This window comes from Panthera uncia, chromosome F2 (assembly GCF_023721935.1).
Source record: "Panthera uncia isolate 11264 chromosome F2, Puncia_PCG_1.0, whole genome shotgun sequence".
Lineage (NCBI taxonomy): Eukaryota > Metazoa > Chordata > Mammalia > Carnivora > Felidae > Panthera > Panthera uncia.
Genome location: NC_064812.1, coordinates 19502113 through 19519473, shown reverse-complemented (window position 1 = coordinate 19519473; position 17361 = coordinate 19502113). Strand labels below are relative to the sequence as shown.

The window sequence follows — 17361 nt, the reverse complement described above, 5'->3', positions numbered from 1 at the left end:
TTTTGGGTACGGATACCTTGGGCCCTCAAGGAAACCCACACATGGCCAACATTAATGGAGTGCCTCTAAGGACCAGAAACTATAATGGGCTTTTTTACCTATGTTATGCAATTAGTTCTTCAATTCATATTACAGATGAATATAATTGAAGCTCAGGGCAGTTAAGTAACTTACTAAAGACTAGGCATTCAGCACTGAACAAAACATGAGTATCAGAGATGAATAATCTTGAGGATTCTGCCAGTGTTTTCTCAGGCTGAGTAAAATGGAAAGTGAAAAAAATCACCTGTATAGTTTGGACAAATACAATGCAGTTCATCATTTAAAAACAAAACAATACAACAGAGTGAAGCTGGTGTTCAACCCAGGGCCATCTGAGACCGTCATCGTTCTGTTCTTTCAATAAGCATTTCCAAGGTAATAAATGTTTTGGCCTGGTGAAGAGTTTTGTGGAAATCTGCCCATCCAAATTGCCTTCTGTAAACTATAGACAGGAATAAATGAGAGAAAAGCAAATTCTGTTTTGTGTGTGTGTGTGTGTTTGTAAGCTTATTCACTTCCTCATTTGGCATTGTTATATCTTTGGTTGGGAGACAGTCTAGCCAGGAGATTACAAGATGGGGTTCCAGAGTCAACCTGTCAGTGTTTCTGTCTTGGACCTTCCAGTTAATAACTATGGAACCTTGGGTAAGTTTACCTTGTGTAATCCTGTTTTCTCATCTGTAAAATGGGAATAATCATAATAGCTCTCCCATAGTGCTGCTATGAGACCTGAATGATATAATCATGCATGTGCTATTAAGCATAGGACCTGGCACAGAGTGTCACTCAACAAATGCTAGCCGATTCTTACTCTCATTATTGTTATCAATATTCTCAGCATCAGATGCCTTGGTGGGGTAGAGCTTAATATAAGTGTGATGGCTTCATCCATGCTGGCCTTACACAGTATGTTATACATACTCCGTGATGAATGTATACATGTGAAATAAATCAACACTGAGGTGCTTTCATTAGGCCTTCGGATTTATGCCAAGAAGCCCAAAAGATCTAGAACAGAGTTACAAAGTTTTTTCATTGACTTTTGTATGTGAGATACTCCATTTCCTGGACAACATAAATTTGGTTTTAGACCTCTCTGTGCTCTTGGTATGATTTAGTCTCTGAAAAACATACACTTTGTTCTGAGTTTTATCACTAACAAAGGTTCTAGTCCTTGGAAGGCACCCAGCTATTATTTAATGATGCATAGTGAAGAATAAAACATACTTTGACCTGCCATCTGTTTATTACCTTTACATTTCTGGCTGTCAGACACGGAGGCTGCAGAAACCTACACAATCACAATGCCGTGTTTTGATTTTATTCTTTTCTGCCATCTTTACTAGACTCACTTTGATCCTTGTTCCTCACCTCCTTTCAATCAATTAAATTGGTGTAATTGGGTTCTGGCTTTGTGACTGTGTTTTGTTTTAGTATTGTCAGCTAATAGGACTTCATACTCTAAAACCAATTTCCTGTTTTCATATCCTCTTATTACTGTTGTCAGTGCTTAGGAAGTAATTATTTTAGTTCTCTGACTCACTGTTGTTATTGCCTTTTGAAGAGTTTTATATTCCAGGCACCTAGCACTGTCCTTACATGGCATAGGCACTTAAATACAATTGCTCAATGTTCTTGAATCAAGGACTTTTGCTCCTTTGGGAAGCAGGGCTCTTTCAACTCCTGCATCCCCTTTAGGATGGTTTGAGATGGGTGGCTACAGCCTTCAGTATATCTCAGATAAAAAAAAATAGCTTTCACCTTCTGTTGTAGTTCATTCTCAGTTCTGGTTTTCCACCAAACACATTAATAAAAAGCATTATATTAGTATTTTTTTGTTTTAGTCTTGACAGTCTGTAAAATCTGCAATATACTAAGTGACCTGAGATGCTTGGACTCTGAAGGACTGTGTATTAGCAAGAGCAGAGAGAGAGAGAGAGAGAGAGAGAGAATATCCCAAGCAGGCTCTGCACTAACAGCTCTGCACTAACTCCACAGTGTTACTGCAGAGCCCGACACGGGACTTGAACCCACGAACCACGAGATCATGACCTGAGCTGGAATCAAGAGTCAGATGCTTAACCAACTGAGCTACCCAGGTGCCCCGAGACCATCCTATAAAAAGATTTGATGAAGTGCATCCGGGGAGCAGTTGGTGTCTGTGCATACTCTCCCCTCACTCCCGTCCAGCTCCCCTTATCACACTGCCGGATTCAGTTCACTTACTTCATGATGCCTGTTGTGTTAGGTCATTTGCCAGCAGACGTTTCAAGGATAGATGAAAGTATGTGACCTTCCTCCCTTCAACTAGATAAGTAGCTTAAAATGTCTTCTATATTCAGCTGAGTTTGTAGGTTTCAAGGTGATAAATGTTTATATTCATCCTTAGATTATATGTGTCAGTAGAGTAGAAGCCAATTTCCCCTCTTGTAGATAATCACTTTTTTAAAAAAAGTTTATTTTCAGAAAGAGTGAGAAAGAGAGAATGAGTGGAGGAAGCACAGAGAGAGAGAGAGAGAGAGAGAGAGAGAGAGAATCCCCAGCAGCCCCACGCTGAGAGTGCAGAGCCTGATACGGGGCTCCAAGTCATGAACCGAGAGATCATGACTTGAGCCAAAAATCAAGAATTGGACATTTACCCAACTGAGCCACCCAGGTGTCCCGATAGTCACTTTAAAAAATCTCTTTGTGTTTGTTAAAGTCATCCTAATAACTTATAATAGAAAAACGTAGCCACATTATCCACAAAAAGTCAACTATATCACTTTGTTATTTTGGTAGATTACATGCCATTTCCCTCATGCTTTCTGAAAAGTAAAGCACACTGCGAATCAGGATCTATTTTCTCTTACCAAATATCAACAACATTGTGAGCTTAGTGCTTCTAGAACCCCCGCTTTCATAAGCAATTAGACCCTCTTGTATTTAATGGCTTTAGCTTTCTGGCTGTGGCTGCTTTTTCTCCTGTTTTATATCTATTTTGATACCAAGCCAAGTCAAGTCCCTTGGGAATGCCACCAGTATAAAAGGGAAGTCTTCATAAGTCCCAGGAATATAAATTGAATGAGTCAATAATTATCACTTTTTAATTACAACTGTAATTATAAGAGCACAACCAGAATATTGCAGGATTTTTTTTTTTTACCTCAATACCCAGGATTCGTGGTCTCGCTGCTTTGAAGAATAAAGAGGTGGATGCAAAATATAATGAGCAGTAGGCAAAAGTTTATTAGAGTATAAGATCAGGGTATGAAAGCTCTCTTTACTGAGGGGGGAGCCTCTGAAAGTGAATGCTCGTGGCAATAGGCAAGGGTCTTTGTTTTCCAAGGTTCTGGTCAGCACCCCAACCCTTCCCCCTTGTTTCTTCACAGGTCCTACCCTTATTGGCTTGATAGCTCTGGGTGCTGAGTTGTCCATTCCTGATGGGCTCGATTCCATTATATGAGGGGTGGTCTATGGCCATACCTTCCTTGTAGGTCATACTTTAATGGTCTACTAGTTATTTTTAGTTAGGTCTTTTTTTCAAATTCCTGAGAGGAACCTGAGGGGGAGAAGTGGTGTCTGTTGCATTCTTAAGATGAACCTTACCCCTGAGGGGGTTTGCTGTGGTCAGACACTCCCAGCATTGTTCCAAAATAGGTGTTTTTCCCCACCCAGGGACCTCAGGTCCTAACCTTTCCCTCTCTGCCTACTGAATCCTATCTTTTCCCATAATAATACTAGATCTTGAATGTTCACTTTGAATATTCTCTCTTCGTACTTATTCCTGTTTACAGCTTCATATTCTCAAGGAGCAAAGAATGAAGTTTATTGAATTGTTCGTGACACCACATTTACTCTAAATAAAAGTCCCGTATAGTGTTGAGATCTGAGAAGTGAAGGACTGGAACAGTGTCCAGATTTAGAGACACCAGTCACAGTCTGCCAATTGATTTGTCTTTCCTTCCCTTTAATTTTTTCCCCCATAGTTTAGGTAATTTCTTCTGTGTTTAGCAAAAAGCAAGACTCCTATGTAGCAAATGGTTTTGTATTTAATATAGAGAATGTCATGTTAAAGTGTGGAGAGAACCAATTCCTTTTTCTTTCCGGAATACAAACTATATGTCATTTAGCCATTGTGTATTTCTTGAGACTCTACATATGTAATTTATGGCTATAAAAATGGCTTTCTTCATCTAGTTACTTCCTAAAACGTCCTGTGTCTTAACTCACTCCCTACTTCTTGTTTTTGTCTCTTCTGAGATTTAAACATCTCCCATTGGGATAGTTGCCAATCTAGATCTGGATATCTGGTTAAGATTCCGTATTTTTCATGAGTGAAAAGGTGACAGACCTGTGTGTGGGAGATGGGTGAAGTGTTCTTTGAAAGAAGGGCAGAAAAGGCAGAAGAAATAGGTTCTGTGCAGAAACTTAAATGACCAAAGGCTGCAGTCAATCTTTATGAGTCTCAGAATGAGAAGACTTAAACCACTAGATTTCAGTAGATTCCAGATGACATTCCGAATCTCTCACACCAGTTATTCCATTTCTTCTTCACAGCAAAGCTGTGCAAACTTAAAATGTTTAATAAACTGCCCAAATCACTCCTCCAGTCAAGTTGGTGAACTGGGATCAAAACTGACGTCATCGGATTCTAGAACAATTGCTTTTTATTGCATGCTACTCATTTCGAGAAGTTATTCAGCGTAAGAAAATGTTGAGTAAAGTCCCAGCTTACTTGTTTTGTTATTATATGAAACACAGGGTATGGGCTTGAAAGGATGAACAGAACAGGTGTCACATTGCAGTCACCATGCTAAGATAGATGGCTGGGATAGTGTGCGCCACTTAGCAGGTGCTCACATTGTCGGATACATGAATGATGCCTTGTGTGACTGGTTGATGCTATAGTATGGCTTCTACCTGTGCTCTTTAAGCTTTTGTAACTATGATTATCTGTTTTATACCTAAGGCTACACTCACAAACAAAACAAGTGCGCGGTATTCAGTGTTCATGTCATTAAACTTTTAATAAGAGAGAGAGAAAAAGAACCCTTTTAGAAGCAGCATAATTCATTGAAAACAATGCGAGTGACACATGCAATTGTCATTTTTCTATTCTGAGAGGAGAATTGGACTCCAGCTATGCCAGCCACACAGCTGGGGGATGAACACATGGAGATACTCAGTTCACAGTGTGGCTGCTCCTCACACACTAAAATCCAAATAAGTCCTTGAAACTTGCAGTGGGCTGTTAAATATGGTGCGTCATAAAATTGAATTCCCAGAAGCCAAATGGCAATATATCATCAGTACATGCTGGTAACTGTGAAAACAACAGTGGTTGTGAAATAATAAATGTATAATTGTTTGAGTTCTTACAATCTGCTTGCATTATGTTAAACAGGTATGGTCTACTATCAATCCAATTTTTCTTTTCCCTGATTTGGTCACGGTTAAGGTCATTTACACTATTGGAGAGAGAATGTGATGAATAAGGACTATTTAAATTTAACCCTTTTATCTTATCTTAGGTGCTCAGTTTATCCTCTGAGCCATAGGTAGTGGAGAGCTGGGGAGGTGGAGAATGGAGAATGGGTATGACTTTAACCCTTGGTCAGTATTTAAAGCCTGAGGAGATTAAATTGATAGTCATATTTCCGCTTCAATTAAAAACACTTTTTAGGGGCACCAGGGTGGCTCAGTCCGTTAAGCATCTGACTTCAGCTCAGGAGGTGAACTCACGGTCCATGGGTTTGAGTCCCACGTCAGGCTGTATGCTAACAGCTCAGATCCTAGAGCCTGCTTTGGATCCTGTGTCTCCCTCTCTCTCTGCCCCTCCCCCACTCATGCTCTATCTCTCTCAAAAATAAATAAACACTAAAAAAATACTTTCTAAGGTACTTTTAGCCATTATGGAATTTGTTTGGATTCAGAATTTTTTTCTGGATTTATTTATTAGCAGGGCTAATGTTTCATATAATTCACAGTCCAAAGAGAAAACAGTAGATGTTAATAAATGTATATAGAACCGTGTATTTTCAGGTTGTAATTTAAGATACTGTTGCCAAGGTCAACTTGAGGATTCAAAGAATCTTAATAAACTCAGAAAAGTCTGCCAGAAACAAATAACTTACCTACAAAATTTTATTATAGTATTATCGAATGTAGTGATGTAGTAAATTTCTATAAAAATTTGACTATCCAAAAAAGAACCACTTTGTGTAGATATCATATCAAAGTGTAATTGGCTTATCTCTTGGTTCAGGATGCATTCAGCATCTCCCAAATCCAAGGATGCATTATTTATTAAGAACATGCAGAACTACCCCTGAATTAAGTATATTTGTCTTTGGGGCCAACATCATTCACTTAACCAAAGTGACGAGTTTATCACCATTTGAAGAGTGTGAAACACCCATATGAATCATTAAGTTAAAGGTTGGCCGTGGACTCTCTTAATAGGGACCCACCTTTTTGAGACTCTGATATCCATGTAACCAGAAGAATTACTCATAGCAAGTGTGCACAATAAATACAGCTACACCCCAAGCTTGCATTTGCTGACCCAGCACGGTCATACCACGAGCCCACAGATTGGTTTAGGGGGGAAGTGGTATAGACTAGCCGCTAAACAGTTTAAAGTTAGGTTGTGTTCTGGATATGCTGCTTATCTACCTATCACAGACTATTCACTTCCAGCCTTTTATGGAGTACCTACTCTGAGCCAAACACATGGTAGTCTAGGATTTCAAGATGCCGGAATGATTAACGGTCTGGGCCCTTAAGCAGAGTGACTTAGTTGGGAGAAAAAGATGTGCTCTCCCCACCACCAAAACAAACAAGCAAACAAACGGTATGGAGTCTCTATTATTTTTGCAACTCTCTGAGTCTTTAATTATTTCCAAATAAAAAAGTTAAGAAATAATTGGATGTGTTGCTATGGGACTAGCACTTTGCTGCGTACTGGGGACACAGGGCTAAATGAAGCCATGATCACTGCCCCAGAGAGCCTAGAGTTGAGTGGGAAAGGCAGAGAAGTGAATGGATAATGCAGGTGCAGTGTGGTAAGTGCTCAGATGGAGGGAGGTTCAGTAGGGGCTGGGGCAACACCAGGAAGAGTCTGACTTAGATCAGGGTTGAGATCAGGCAGAGCTCCCCTGGAGGAATTGAGTAGTAAATTTCTAAAGTGCACGGCACAGAAAGAATTTGGGACCATGTGTAGATTACAAGGTCATGGCAGCATCTGTAGAATTAAACTCTTTCTTAAAAGACTTTTGTCCCCATTGGATGGAATCTTCTGGCTGCAGTGCTCAGTGGCCAGGATGCCAGTCATGCTCATCTGTTCTTTCTCCTCAGTGTCCAACAAGCACCCATTTGTGGACAGCAACCTTCTCTACCAGTTCAGAATGAACTTCCGGCGGAGGCGTAGACTGATGGAGCTGCTCAATGAGAAGTCCCCCTCTTCCCAGGAAACTCACGACAGTCCCTTCTGCCTGAGGAAGCAGAGCCACGACAATCGGAAATCTACCAGTTTTATGTCCGGTATGTCAGTTTCACCATGTAACTGATCACGTGCATTTGTCTTTTGAGAAATGTTAGGGTAATAACTCAGCATTGTGAAATTAGTTTCTCCAGCACGTTTTTTATTTATTCATAACCAAGAAGTATGGGGTGGAGGGTGGGGAAACCCAGCATTACCAAATTGTTCCTGGGCTGTCAACTTAGATGTCATGAAGATCGTTTTATAAAATAAGTATTTACATTATACAAGACCTCTTAACCTCTCATTTTGCCTTACTTGCTTTTCATTGATAAACGGTTCTTATATGTCATTAATTATCCAGTTTTCTAAATCACAGCACTGAAAAACTGTGTGCTTTAATGGTAAATAAAGACTTCTGAGGGCATAGACAAGTCAAAGGCAACTGATTGTCAACCTGTCATGAAGGGGTGACCCAGAACAAAGAAAAATTGTGAAAAGCAAACAGAGGAGCTCGGACGTTACATGGAAGGTCAAACAGTCCCATATTTACAATGAACCTTGACAGAAATGATGCTGACAGATGTTCACAAAGATAACCCCACTCGTCCGGAAAAGGTTAACTTGATGTGTCATTTGAAGAAGAGGGGTACTTAAAGGGATATCTTCAACTCCTCTGAAAACTTGGCATTGACTCAAGGAACTGGTTGGCCTAAGGTTTGGAAATTCTGGGCTTCACCTGAAACTCGGGGCACAATGAAAATGTGTGTCTTGAAAATGTGGTTATTTGTGGGAGGTGCAAGAGTGCTTGTAGCTATATCGAGTCCTTTCTGTGCCCCTGGCACTGAGCTAGGCTTATGTGCCTGAATTTTATTAATTCTCACAATATCCGAAAGAGGAAGGACTTTTCTTATCCCCATTTTATGGGTGGAGAAACTGAGGCTTGGAACAATGGAGGGGCTTACCCAAGGTCACACCATTACAAAGTGGTGGACAGAGCTGGATCTCACACCGGTTCTGTCTTAACTCTCTCTCTCTATTTCTGCTCTCTCCTCCCCAATCTCCCTTGCCCTGGAGCTCCTCGGACACAGCCAGGGTGGAAGAAAGAATGAAGCAAGAGGAGAGAGTAAGCACTAGAGGGTCAGGTGTGTGCACCACACACATCATGTGTTCCTCAGGGTCGCAGGTTGCAGTCTCCCGCAAATGCCGAGTAACTGTTCACGTTCTTACTAGTGCTAAGGTTTGCCGGTTTCTTGTGGACCCAATAGACCCGAAAAGTGACACTGATGAGAAAGAGGATATAGTGGCCGTGGTCACCATAAAAGCCAGTCGTTATTTTGTGCTTTCCACGTTCCAGGCACTAAGCGGGATGCTCTCTACCTACGGCTTCTTTCGTTTGAACACACACCTTCTCCTCTCCCTGTTGAAAGCCACCAGCTCTGTGGCAAAGAGGACCAGATCAGATCACAAAACTGCTGCCTCACATACACTTCCAAAGCCGAAATATGTGTTAATGTGTGTTAATCTCCTTCTTCCACGGCTCTGGGTGATTCATGACTTGCTATTAGATCGGGAGGCATTTATTATTACTGTTAATCCATTAAGTGTATAGCCGGCAGTTAATTTACCCCCTTCCAGGGACTGCCTAGCATGGGCTCGGTCGTTCTTGAAATAACGTTTTATATGGCTGCGTACTTTCACGTACATTATATAACCCACTCCTTGTACCGATCCTGTTGCATTATACCCACTTCACAGCTGGGGAAATTGAGGCTCAGAGAACTGAGGCGAGTGGCCCCATGTGATGCTATTAGCGAGTGGAAGGCTGCAAGTCGGATTCTTGCTCCTCTGACTCCAAGGCCAGGGTGCCTTTTTCTGGCACGTGTGACGCGCCTGCTGTGTCTCATGGCTGAAAGCCTGTGTGTCTCATGGCCGCCGCCCTCCTGACTATGTGTTTCTGGCCCGCACAGTCAGCCCCAGCAAGGAGATCAAGATCGTGTCTGCGGTGCGGAGAAGCAGCATGAGCAGCTGTGGCAGCAGTGGCTACTTTAGCAGCAGCCCCACCCTCAGCAGCAGCCCCCCTGTGCTCTGCAACCCCAAGTCCGGTGAGTGGCCGAAAGGCAGCCCTGTTTCTGGCTGGGACTTTGGGGCACTTGGGACATGTGCGGGCTGCGTTCCCCGGGAAGCAGATTCTCAGACGGGGGAGGCTAGTGTGTGGGAATCTTGTGACAGCATGCTCACGGAGCCAAGGCCTGTCGAGAGGAAGGGAAGCACGCAGATTTGGGCACAGGGAGAATCGGGCTGCAGTGTAGCGTCAGGGAAGGCTGCACTGACCCCAAGGGGAGCTCTGGAGGTGGGATGGCCCTTCACAATTGTCCCAAATTGGGACTCAACTCTGTTAAACCCTCAGGTTAACCAGTCAGTTGATGTTGGCTGCCCTGGGAGGAGGGCCTGACCGTGGGCGAGGCAGCTCTCTTCAGAGGTCGTTCCAAAGACAGTTGAAGGTATCAGCTGGGAGATGCCCCTCGGTCCTGAAGAGAGTTTGAACAGATGCAGAGGTCTTTGGGGCCTTAGCACCCCCAAGGAAGAAGCACAGATCTGTGCAAAACCCAACTATCCCCGGAAATGACTCTTGGTGCCTTGCAGTTTCAAAACCTACTGATCAAACTGCATGGCCTTTACATTCCAGAAAAAAAAAAATCTAGGGACAAAGATTGTCAATGAGCTTGTGCTTAGAAACAATTCCTCCTTGACCCAATCAGTTCTTCAGCCCACAGGAACCTGTAACTCACAGATACTACCACCTTCTCAAAGTCCGTTACCCACCTCTTTCCTAGGATTAGATTGCGTGGTCTCTGATGGTAATAATCACTGCCTTGAAAACCCCCCCGACTCCATTTGTTTAGTGCCCTGTTCACCCTCAGTTCAGTATATCACCTTCAGGGAAGGGAATTCATTCCTTTTGCTCTTGTTCCCTCATCGCCAGATTTGGGGGTACAAAGATGGAAGGTCATGACCAGTTCCCTCAGTGAACGTATCCTCTCTTTGGGGCCGGGGAGCATGTGTTAGAATAAGGACAAATAGATGTTGTTCAAAGGGTTTTAAGAGAAAACTCTGTTAGGCAAGTGGTATTTTACTTAATCTAACATTTTGTTTTGCTACCTTCTGGAGGATTAGCTAAAGAATAGAGTTGTAACCTGCAGCAAATGAGTGAAGAAACTTGCTTCCACACGGACTCTGGCTGGAAATCATTGAGCACCCATATGCTACCAGGTTTTCAATTAATGAAACACCGGTGATAAGGCAGAATGAGAAAGGAGGGCTATATTCTTAGAACTAGGCTTTTTGAAGCCCTGATCGAAATCTGATAGGTGTATCTAAAGTTAGAAGCAAAAGAATTCAGTTTCCGGAAGGGGTCAGCTATGCTAAAGCCATTTTGCAGGCTTACCACTGCATACAATAGTAGAATGAGAACAAAGTGTTAATTACTTAAATGAACTACACATCTGCATTCCCTGAGGTGGGTTTGTATTGTTTCCTTTTTCTCCTTATGCCTTGTCACAAAGGGAAACGTTTACTGATAAGCAGGCAGCAAAGAAAGGTCAGGTTGCCTTTTTTGGGACTCTGCTATGGTTGTCTCTATTGTTTTAATTGTGGTTTGTAAGTCCTACCTCTTACCTATATTCTGACAAGCTTCTCCCTCTTAAGAGGGTTCCCAAGGTACAGTGAGCTTATGTGTGATTATTTTTCTCAAGCAGATAAACAGACCTTCACAGTAAGGCATTTAAAATTAATCATTATATTTATATCTGGATGTATTTTTTAGAACTATGTATAAAAGCCCTAAACCAGACCAAAAAAAAAAAAAAAAAAAGTACTAGAGATATTACCATAATTTGTGTCCTTGTGATGAGTAAATAACTTCCCCAGGATTCAGAAAGAGAAAGCTAAAAGATAATTCCCTGGGCTTCAGGGTTTCTATCTTTTTTCAACAGAAGAAGGAGAAAGTGTATTAAAATAAATACTTTTATTTATCATTTATTTTATTTTATTGGTATAGTGATCAAACATTACAGTACAGTGTGATTCAAAACCACGATAAAATATCATCTCACACCTGTTAGAACGGCTATTATCAAAAAGACAAAAGATAACAAGTGCTGGCAAGGGTGTGGAGGAAGAGGGACTCTCACGCACTGTTGCTGGGAATGCAAACTGATGCAGCCACCATGGGAAACAGTATGGGGCTCCTCAAAAAATTAAAAATAGAACTACCATATGATCTAGCCATTCCATTTCTGGGTACTTATCCAAAGGAAAGGAAGTTACTCAAAATGTCATCTGCACCCCATGTTCCTTGCAGCATTATTTACAATAGCCAAGCCATGGAAACAAACTAAGGGTCCATTGATCGATGAATGCATAAAGAAAATGAGGTGTATTTATACACAATGGAATATTACTCAGCCATAAGAAGGAAATCCTGCTGTTCGCAACACCATGGATGGAATTTGAGGGCATTATGCTATGTGAAATGAGTGAAACAGACAAATATGTGGTCTCACTAATATGTGGAATCTAAAAAGAAAAAAAACAAACTTACATAGAGAACAGATTGATTGTTGCCAGAGGAATGGGTGAAGGCGGTCAAATGGTACAAACTTCCAGTTATAAAATAAACAAGTCCTGGGGTGCCTGGGTGGCTCAGTCGGTTAAGCCTCAGACTCTTGGTCTTGACTCACATATGATCTGGCGGTTTGTGAGTTCGAGACCCGCATCACATTCTCTCTGTGGGATTCTCTCTGTCTGCCCCTCTTCTCTTCTTGCTCTCTCTCTCTCTCTCTCTCTCTCTCTCTCAAAATAAATAAATAAAGCTTTAAAAATAAAATAAATAAGTCCTGGGGGTGTAATATACAGCATGGTCACTATAGATAATCGTACTGTATTGTGTATTTGAAAGTTGCTAAGAAAATAAATCTTAAAAGTTCTCATCACAAGAAGAGAATGTTGTAGCTATGTGAGGTGAGGGGTGTTAACTAGACTTATTGTGGTGATCACTGCACAAAACATATATATTGAATAATTATGTTAGAACCTGAAACTAATATAATTTTATATGTCAGTTATATCTCAGTAACAAGAAAGAGAATGTGTATTAAGGTAGGTGGTCACTACTGTCAGATATTACAGTACGTGTGATTTCTATACCCGAATTCATTCACCCAGACAGGATTATCTTGGGTAGGGAGAGAATTGTGTGACAGGGAATTGAAAGGTCTCAGTCCTCAACCAGGGACCTCTTCTCTTACATCCTGTTCATCTAAGAGGTTCTTTTCTTGGTTTTGACCTACTCCCTCTTTTTGGAGGGGAACATAAATTCATTTTCTCTTTTATGAGCTACCTGAAAGCAAAAGTAAGCATTCTGGCCACCTGTCATCTCAACAAGAAGCATGTCATTGCCTTTAACTGAGAGGGTGTTCGCTAGGGCCAGACTACCTGATGGCTCATCTGGGTCTCACCCCATGCTGCCTTTTCTTTTTCTGCTGCACACGTGTTCTAGGACTGACATCTGACCTCTGAGTGCTGCCGGCAAAGGGAATTGGAGGCTCACACTTCGCTGGGTTAGGGGCCTGGCCATGGCCCCTCCAGTTTCTTTGTGATACCCAAGTTCATGATTTCTGAATAACTGGATTAGGATGGTCCCCGGCTCCCCATTCGCTGGCTTTTCTAGACCACCGAAGCAGTCCCCTCTCCAGTGCTTAGTGAGCACAGGATGGATGGAGAAGTTCATTACATGGTCCCTCTTTTCCCTTTCCGTGGGGTCAGTCACCCAAGTCAACCGCAACCCAGAAGCGGATGATCCTCCTTCTAATATAGTGTCAGAAGGTCAATAGTGGCCTCAGGCTCTGTCACTTACCTTACTTTGTCTCATCACATAGGCATTTTATGATCTCATATCATCACAGGAAGGGTGAGTACAGGACAATACAATATTTTGAGAGACAGACTACTTCACATGACTTTTATGACCGTGTATTATTATAATTGTTCTATTTTATTGCTAGTTATTGGTACTGATCTCTTACTGCGACTAATTTATAAATTAAGCTTTATCATAGGTATGTATGTATAGGAAAAAAAGTAGTGGGGCGCCTGGGTGGCGCAGTCGGTTAAGCGTCCGACTTCAGCCAGGTCACGATCTCGCGGTCTGTGAGTTCGAGCCCCGCGTCGGGCTCTGGGTTGATGGCTCGGAGCCTCGAGCCTGTTTCCGATTCTGTGTCTCCCTCTCTCTCTGCCCCTCCCCCGTTCATGCTCTGTCTCTCTCTGTCCCAAAAATAAATAAAAAACGTTGAAAAAAAAATTAAAAAAAAAAAAAAGTAGTATATGTAGGGTTAAGTACTGTCCATGGTTTCAGGCACCCACTGGGGATCTTGGAACATATCCCCGTAGGTAAGAAGGGACCACCATATTGGCAGGTTTTTAGGCAGCCAGCAAGTCCAGAATTGGCTGCTGTCTTTGCTGCCTTGGTGGGCAATAGCAGTCAGCTGATAAGAATAGATGTCTGAGGAGGACAACACATTACTACCTTCCAGAGATTTTGAGTCCTTTCTTCTGCTTACAGAGAGGGCAGAGCATGGGAGGAACCATATTGTACTGTGGCTGATGGGTGCTGGCATCTAATGCCTGAGTTGGAATCCTGATTCTGCTAATTAGGTTGAGACCTTGAACCAAGCTATTTAACTTTTCTTTCTTTTAAACATTTTTTAAAGTTTATTTTTGAAAGAGAGAGTGCACAGGAGGGGAAGGGCAGAGAGAGACAGAGACAGAGACAGGATCCCAAGCAGGCTCTGTGCTGTCAGCATGGAGCCCAATGCAGGGCCAGATCTCTTTTAACTGTGCAGTCATGACCCGAGGCAAAATCAAGAGTCAGATGCTTAACCCACTGAGCCACCCAGGCATCCCGAAGCTATTTAACTTTTCTAAACTCATGTTTTCCCACGAATAAAATAGGGACAATGAAGAGCCTAATAAAATAGGGATAATGAAGAGCCTAACTAAACAGTACTCGTGATGATTAAATGAGATAATATATTTGAAGTCTCTGGCATAGTGCCTAGCACATGCTGCATATGCGGAACATTTCTCTAATATTACTACTGAGGGAAAAAGGCAGTGAATGTGTACACGCAGCCTGGATATTGATCAGAAAATAAGTGAAGCTTGGGTGAGTGGTTGTGTGCAGTATGTTGTGTGGGGTTAGCTCTTGAAACGTGGCTATCAGACTGCTAGAGGCAGATTTTTCTCTTAACTTTGACCTGTTGAATACGTATCAGGATTCCAAAGAAAGAAATGTGAGAACTAGAAAACCTTTTCTTTTTTCTTTTCTTTTCTTTTAATTTATTTATTTTTGAGAGAGAAAGAGCATTTGCAAGTGGGGGAGGGGCAGAGGAAGGGGGACAGAGGATCCAAAGTGGGCTCTGTACTGAGAGCACTATGCGAGGTTCGAATTCATGAGCCATGAGATCATGACCTGAGTCGAAGTCGGTCGCTCAACCAACTGAGCCACTCAGGGCCCTGAGAACTTTTCTTTATAGAAAAATAGCATCCCACTCCTTATCCCCACCGTTGGCACCTGGCTTCCCTTCACCCTGTGCTGTTTCTTCTTTCTGTGGTTCTTTCTGTAAGTTAGGCTTAGGGTTTTTCACGTTTGCTAATATTTTGTCTGTATTCGGCCAGAGTATAAACTGTGAGGCAGGGATCTTTGCCACATGTGCTCAGTGATAGTCATAGATGAGGCAATCAGTAAATATCTGCTGAATGAATGATCAAGGGACCAGAAGGGCTTGCACCTTGACCTTGTGTCTGTCTTACAGTGTTGAAGAGACCCGTAACTTCAGAGGAACTCCTGACTCCCGGGGCTCCATATGCAAGGAAGACATTCACGGTAGGCTCATCATCTGGGTTTTTTCTCCTGCTCGTGCCATGTCAGCATGTCAGTGTCTGAATGTATAGCTGAGGGACAGAATTGAAAACCTTCTAATTTTCCTTTTGTTTTGGGGCATAATTATAACAATGGATTTTCTTGACCCTTAGGCACTAAAATGCATTAGGGCCTGACATGAGTTATGATTCATACAGCATTTTAAACTCCTTTTGATGAGGCCTAAAGAAAAAATTTCCATTACTTAGTCTAATATAATTACAGACTTTAAGGCGAATGGTGGTGCAAATCATGCCAATAATCCCTTCTGTGTTGCAGTCCTAACAATCATTTAAGATATTAGAGGAGTCTTTAGGGGAAAAAAGAAAACCATGAGACAGTTTGTTCTGCCATAAGGAATGTTGCTTCTGACGATGCTAAGCATGTCTTGAGTTATATATACAAGCATAGGATTTTGGAGCACTGTGTACCTGTGAGCTCCTCTTGGCTACCTGCTGCTTCTCGGAGGTTCTCCAGCCTTCTTTCTACAACTACCTGCCCCAGTGGCTTCCTTCAAATGGAATCGGCGTGCTCTGCTTGACAGCATCTTGCCCTCTCTCCTTCCTCAGCCTCTTTTTCTCAGTCTCTCCCCGAAACCACATCAACATCCTCTTTAAAACACTTCTCCTTTTCCTCCAGCTTTCTAACTTTTGTTTTATTTCCCCAGGGACCAAAAAAAAAAAAAACCTTCCCACACCCATTCGGGCTGCAAACATTCGTCGTGGACACTGAGGAGTTTAGATAGGATGGGCCCAGTCATAGCCAGCGAGTATGAAGAAAGCACCAGAAATATGTCTGTATCAGGGAAAAAGATAAACTATACCTTTGGAAGTGAAATTAAGTATAATGAACTAATAGCAGTAAACCCTCAAGCCGGTGAAAGGCCTAAACATCTTTTTGAGATTGTTTACAAAAATTGCATTTGCTGGGGTGCCTGCGTGGCTCAGTTGGTTAAACAGCCAACTCTTGATTTCGGCTCAGGTCATGATCTCACAGTTCGTGAGATCGAGCCCCTCATCGGGAGCCTGCTTGGGATTCTCTGTCTCCTTCTCTCTCTGTCCCTCCCCCACTCGTGCTCTCCCCATGTCTGTCTCTCTCTCAAAATAAATAAACATTTTTTAAAAATTGCAATTTCGGGGCGCCTGGGTGGCGCAGTCGGTTAAGCGTCCGACTTCAGCCAGGTCACGATGTCGCGGTCCGTGAGTTCGAGCCCCGCGTCAGGCTCTGGGCTGATGGCTCGGAGCCTCGAGCCTGTTTCCGATTCTGTGTCTCCCTCTCTCTCTGCCCCTCCCCCGTTCATGCTCTGTCTCTCTCTGTCCCAAAAATAAAAAAAAAACGTTGAAAAAAAATTAAAAAAAAATAAAAATTGCAATTTCTTCCCTGCCTTGCCCTCAGTCTCCAGCAATTGAGAAACAGTTGATTATAGTTTTAAGTATTTTGGGGGGGGAGGAGGGTCTTAAATTTAAATGCCAGCATTGCTAGTGATTGTCAACGTGTGTCATCTGTATTTCAGTTGGGGTGTATATTAAAGACACGTCTGAGAGCTGCACAGGGAATGTAACTGCCAATTCTAATGATTCTCTAGGGAAAGGCACCCTCCAGTTTCAAACAGCTTTTGGACTAGTACCTACTTGTAAATTGTGGACTTTATGTACTTTACTCACTTTCTTTTCTTGGTAGAGGTTGTATTTCAAGAAAGCCCAAACTTTTCCTATTTCCCATTGTTAAGTAATATAAATTGTTTCTTTGGACTAGAAGGATGTAGCAAGAACATTAAGAAAGTATCTTTTGGACCCTGGGGAAAAGAATAAACTTGGAACAGAAATTGGGTCTGGAGAGAAATTTTAACCATATTTTCATAGTCTTCTAAATTTTC

At 42.2% G+C, this 17361-nt stretch overlaps 1 protein-coding gene across 2 annotated transcripts in view; it reads left to right on the top strand.

Annotated features, from left to right (window-relative positions):
• DEPTOR (DEP domain containing MTOR interacting protein) overlaps nt 1–17361 on the top strand; it is a 169638-nt gene that overhangs the window by 82590 nt on the left and 69687 nt on the right. For both annotated transcript variants that reach the window (XM_049632971.1, XM_049632970.1), the window contains exons 5-7: nt 7381–7566; nt 9475–9609; nt 15379–15449. In XM_049632971.1, coding sequence (XP_049488928.1) covers nt 7381–7566; nt 9475–9609; nt 15379–15449 — 392 coding nt within the window. The remainder of the gene's footprint in view (nt 1–7380; nt 7567–9474; nt 9610–15378; nt 15450–17361) is intronic.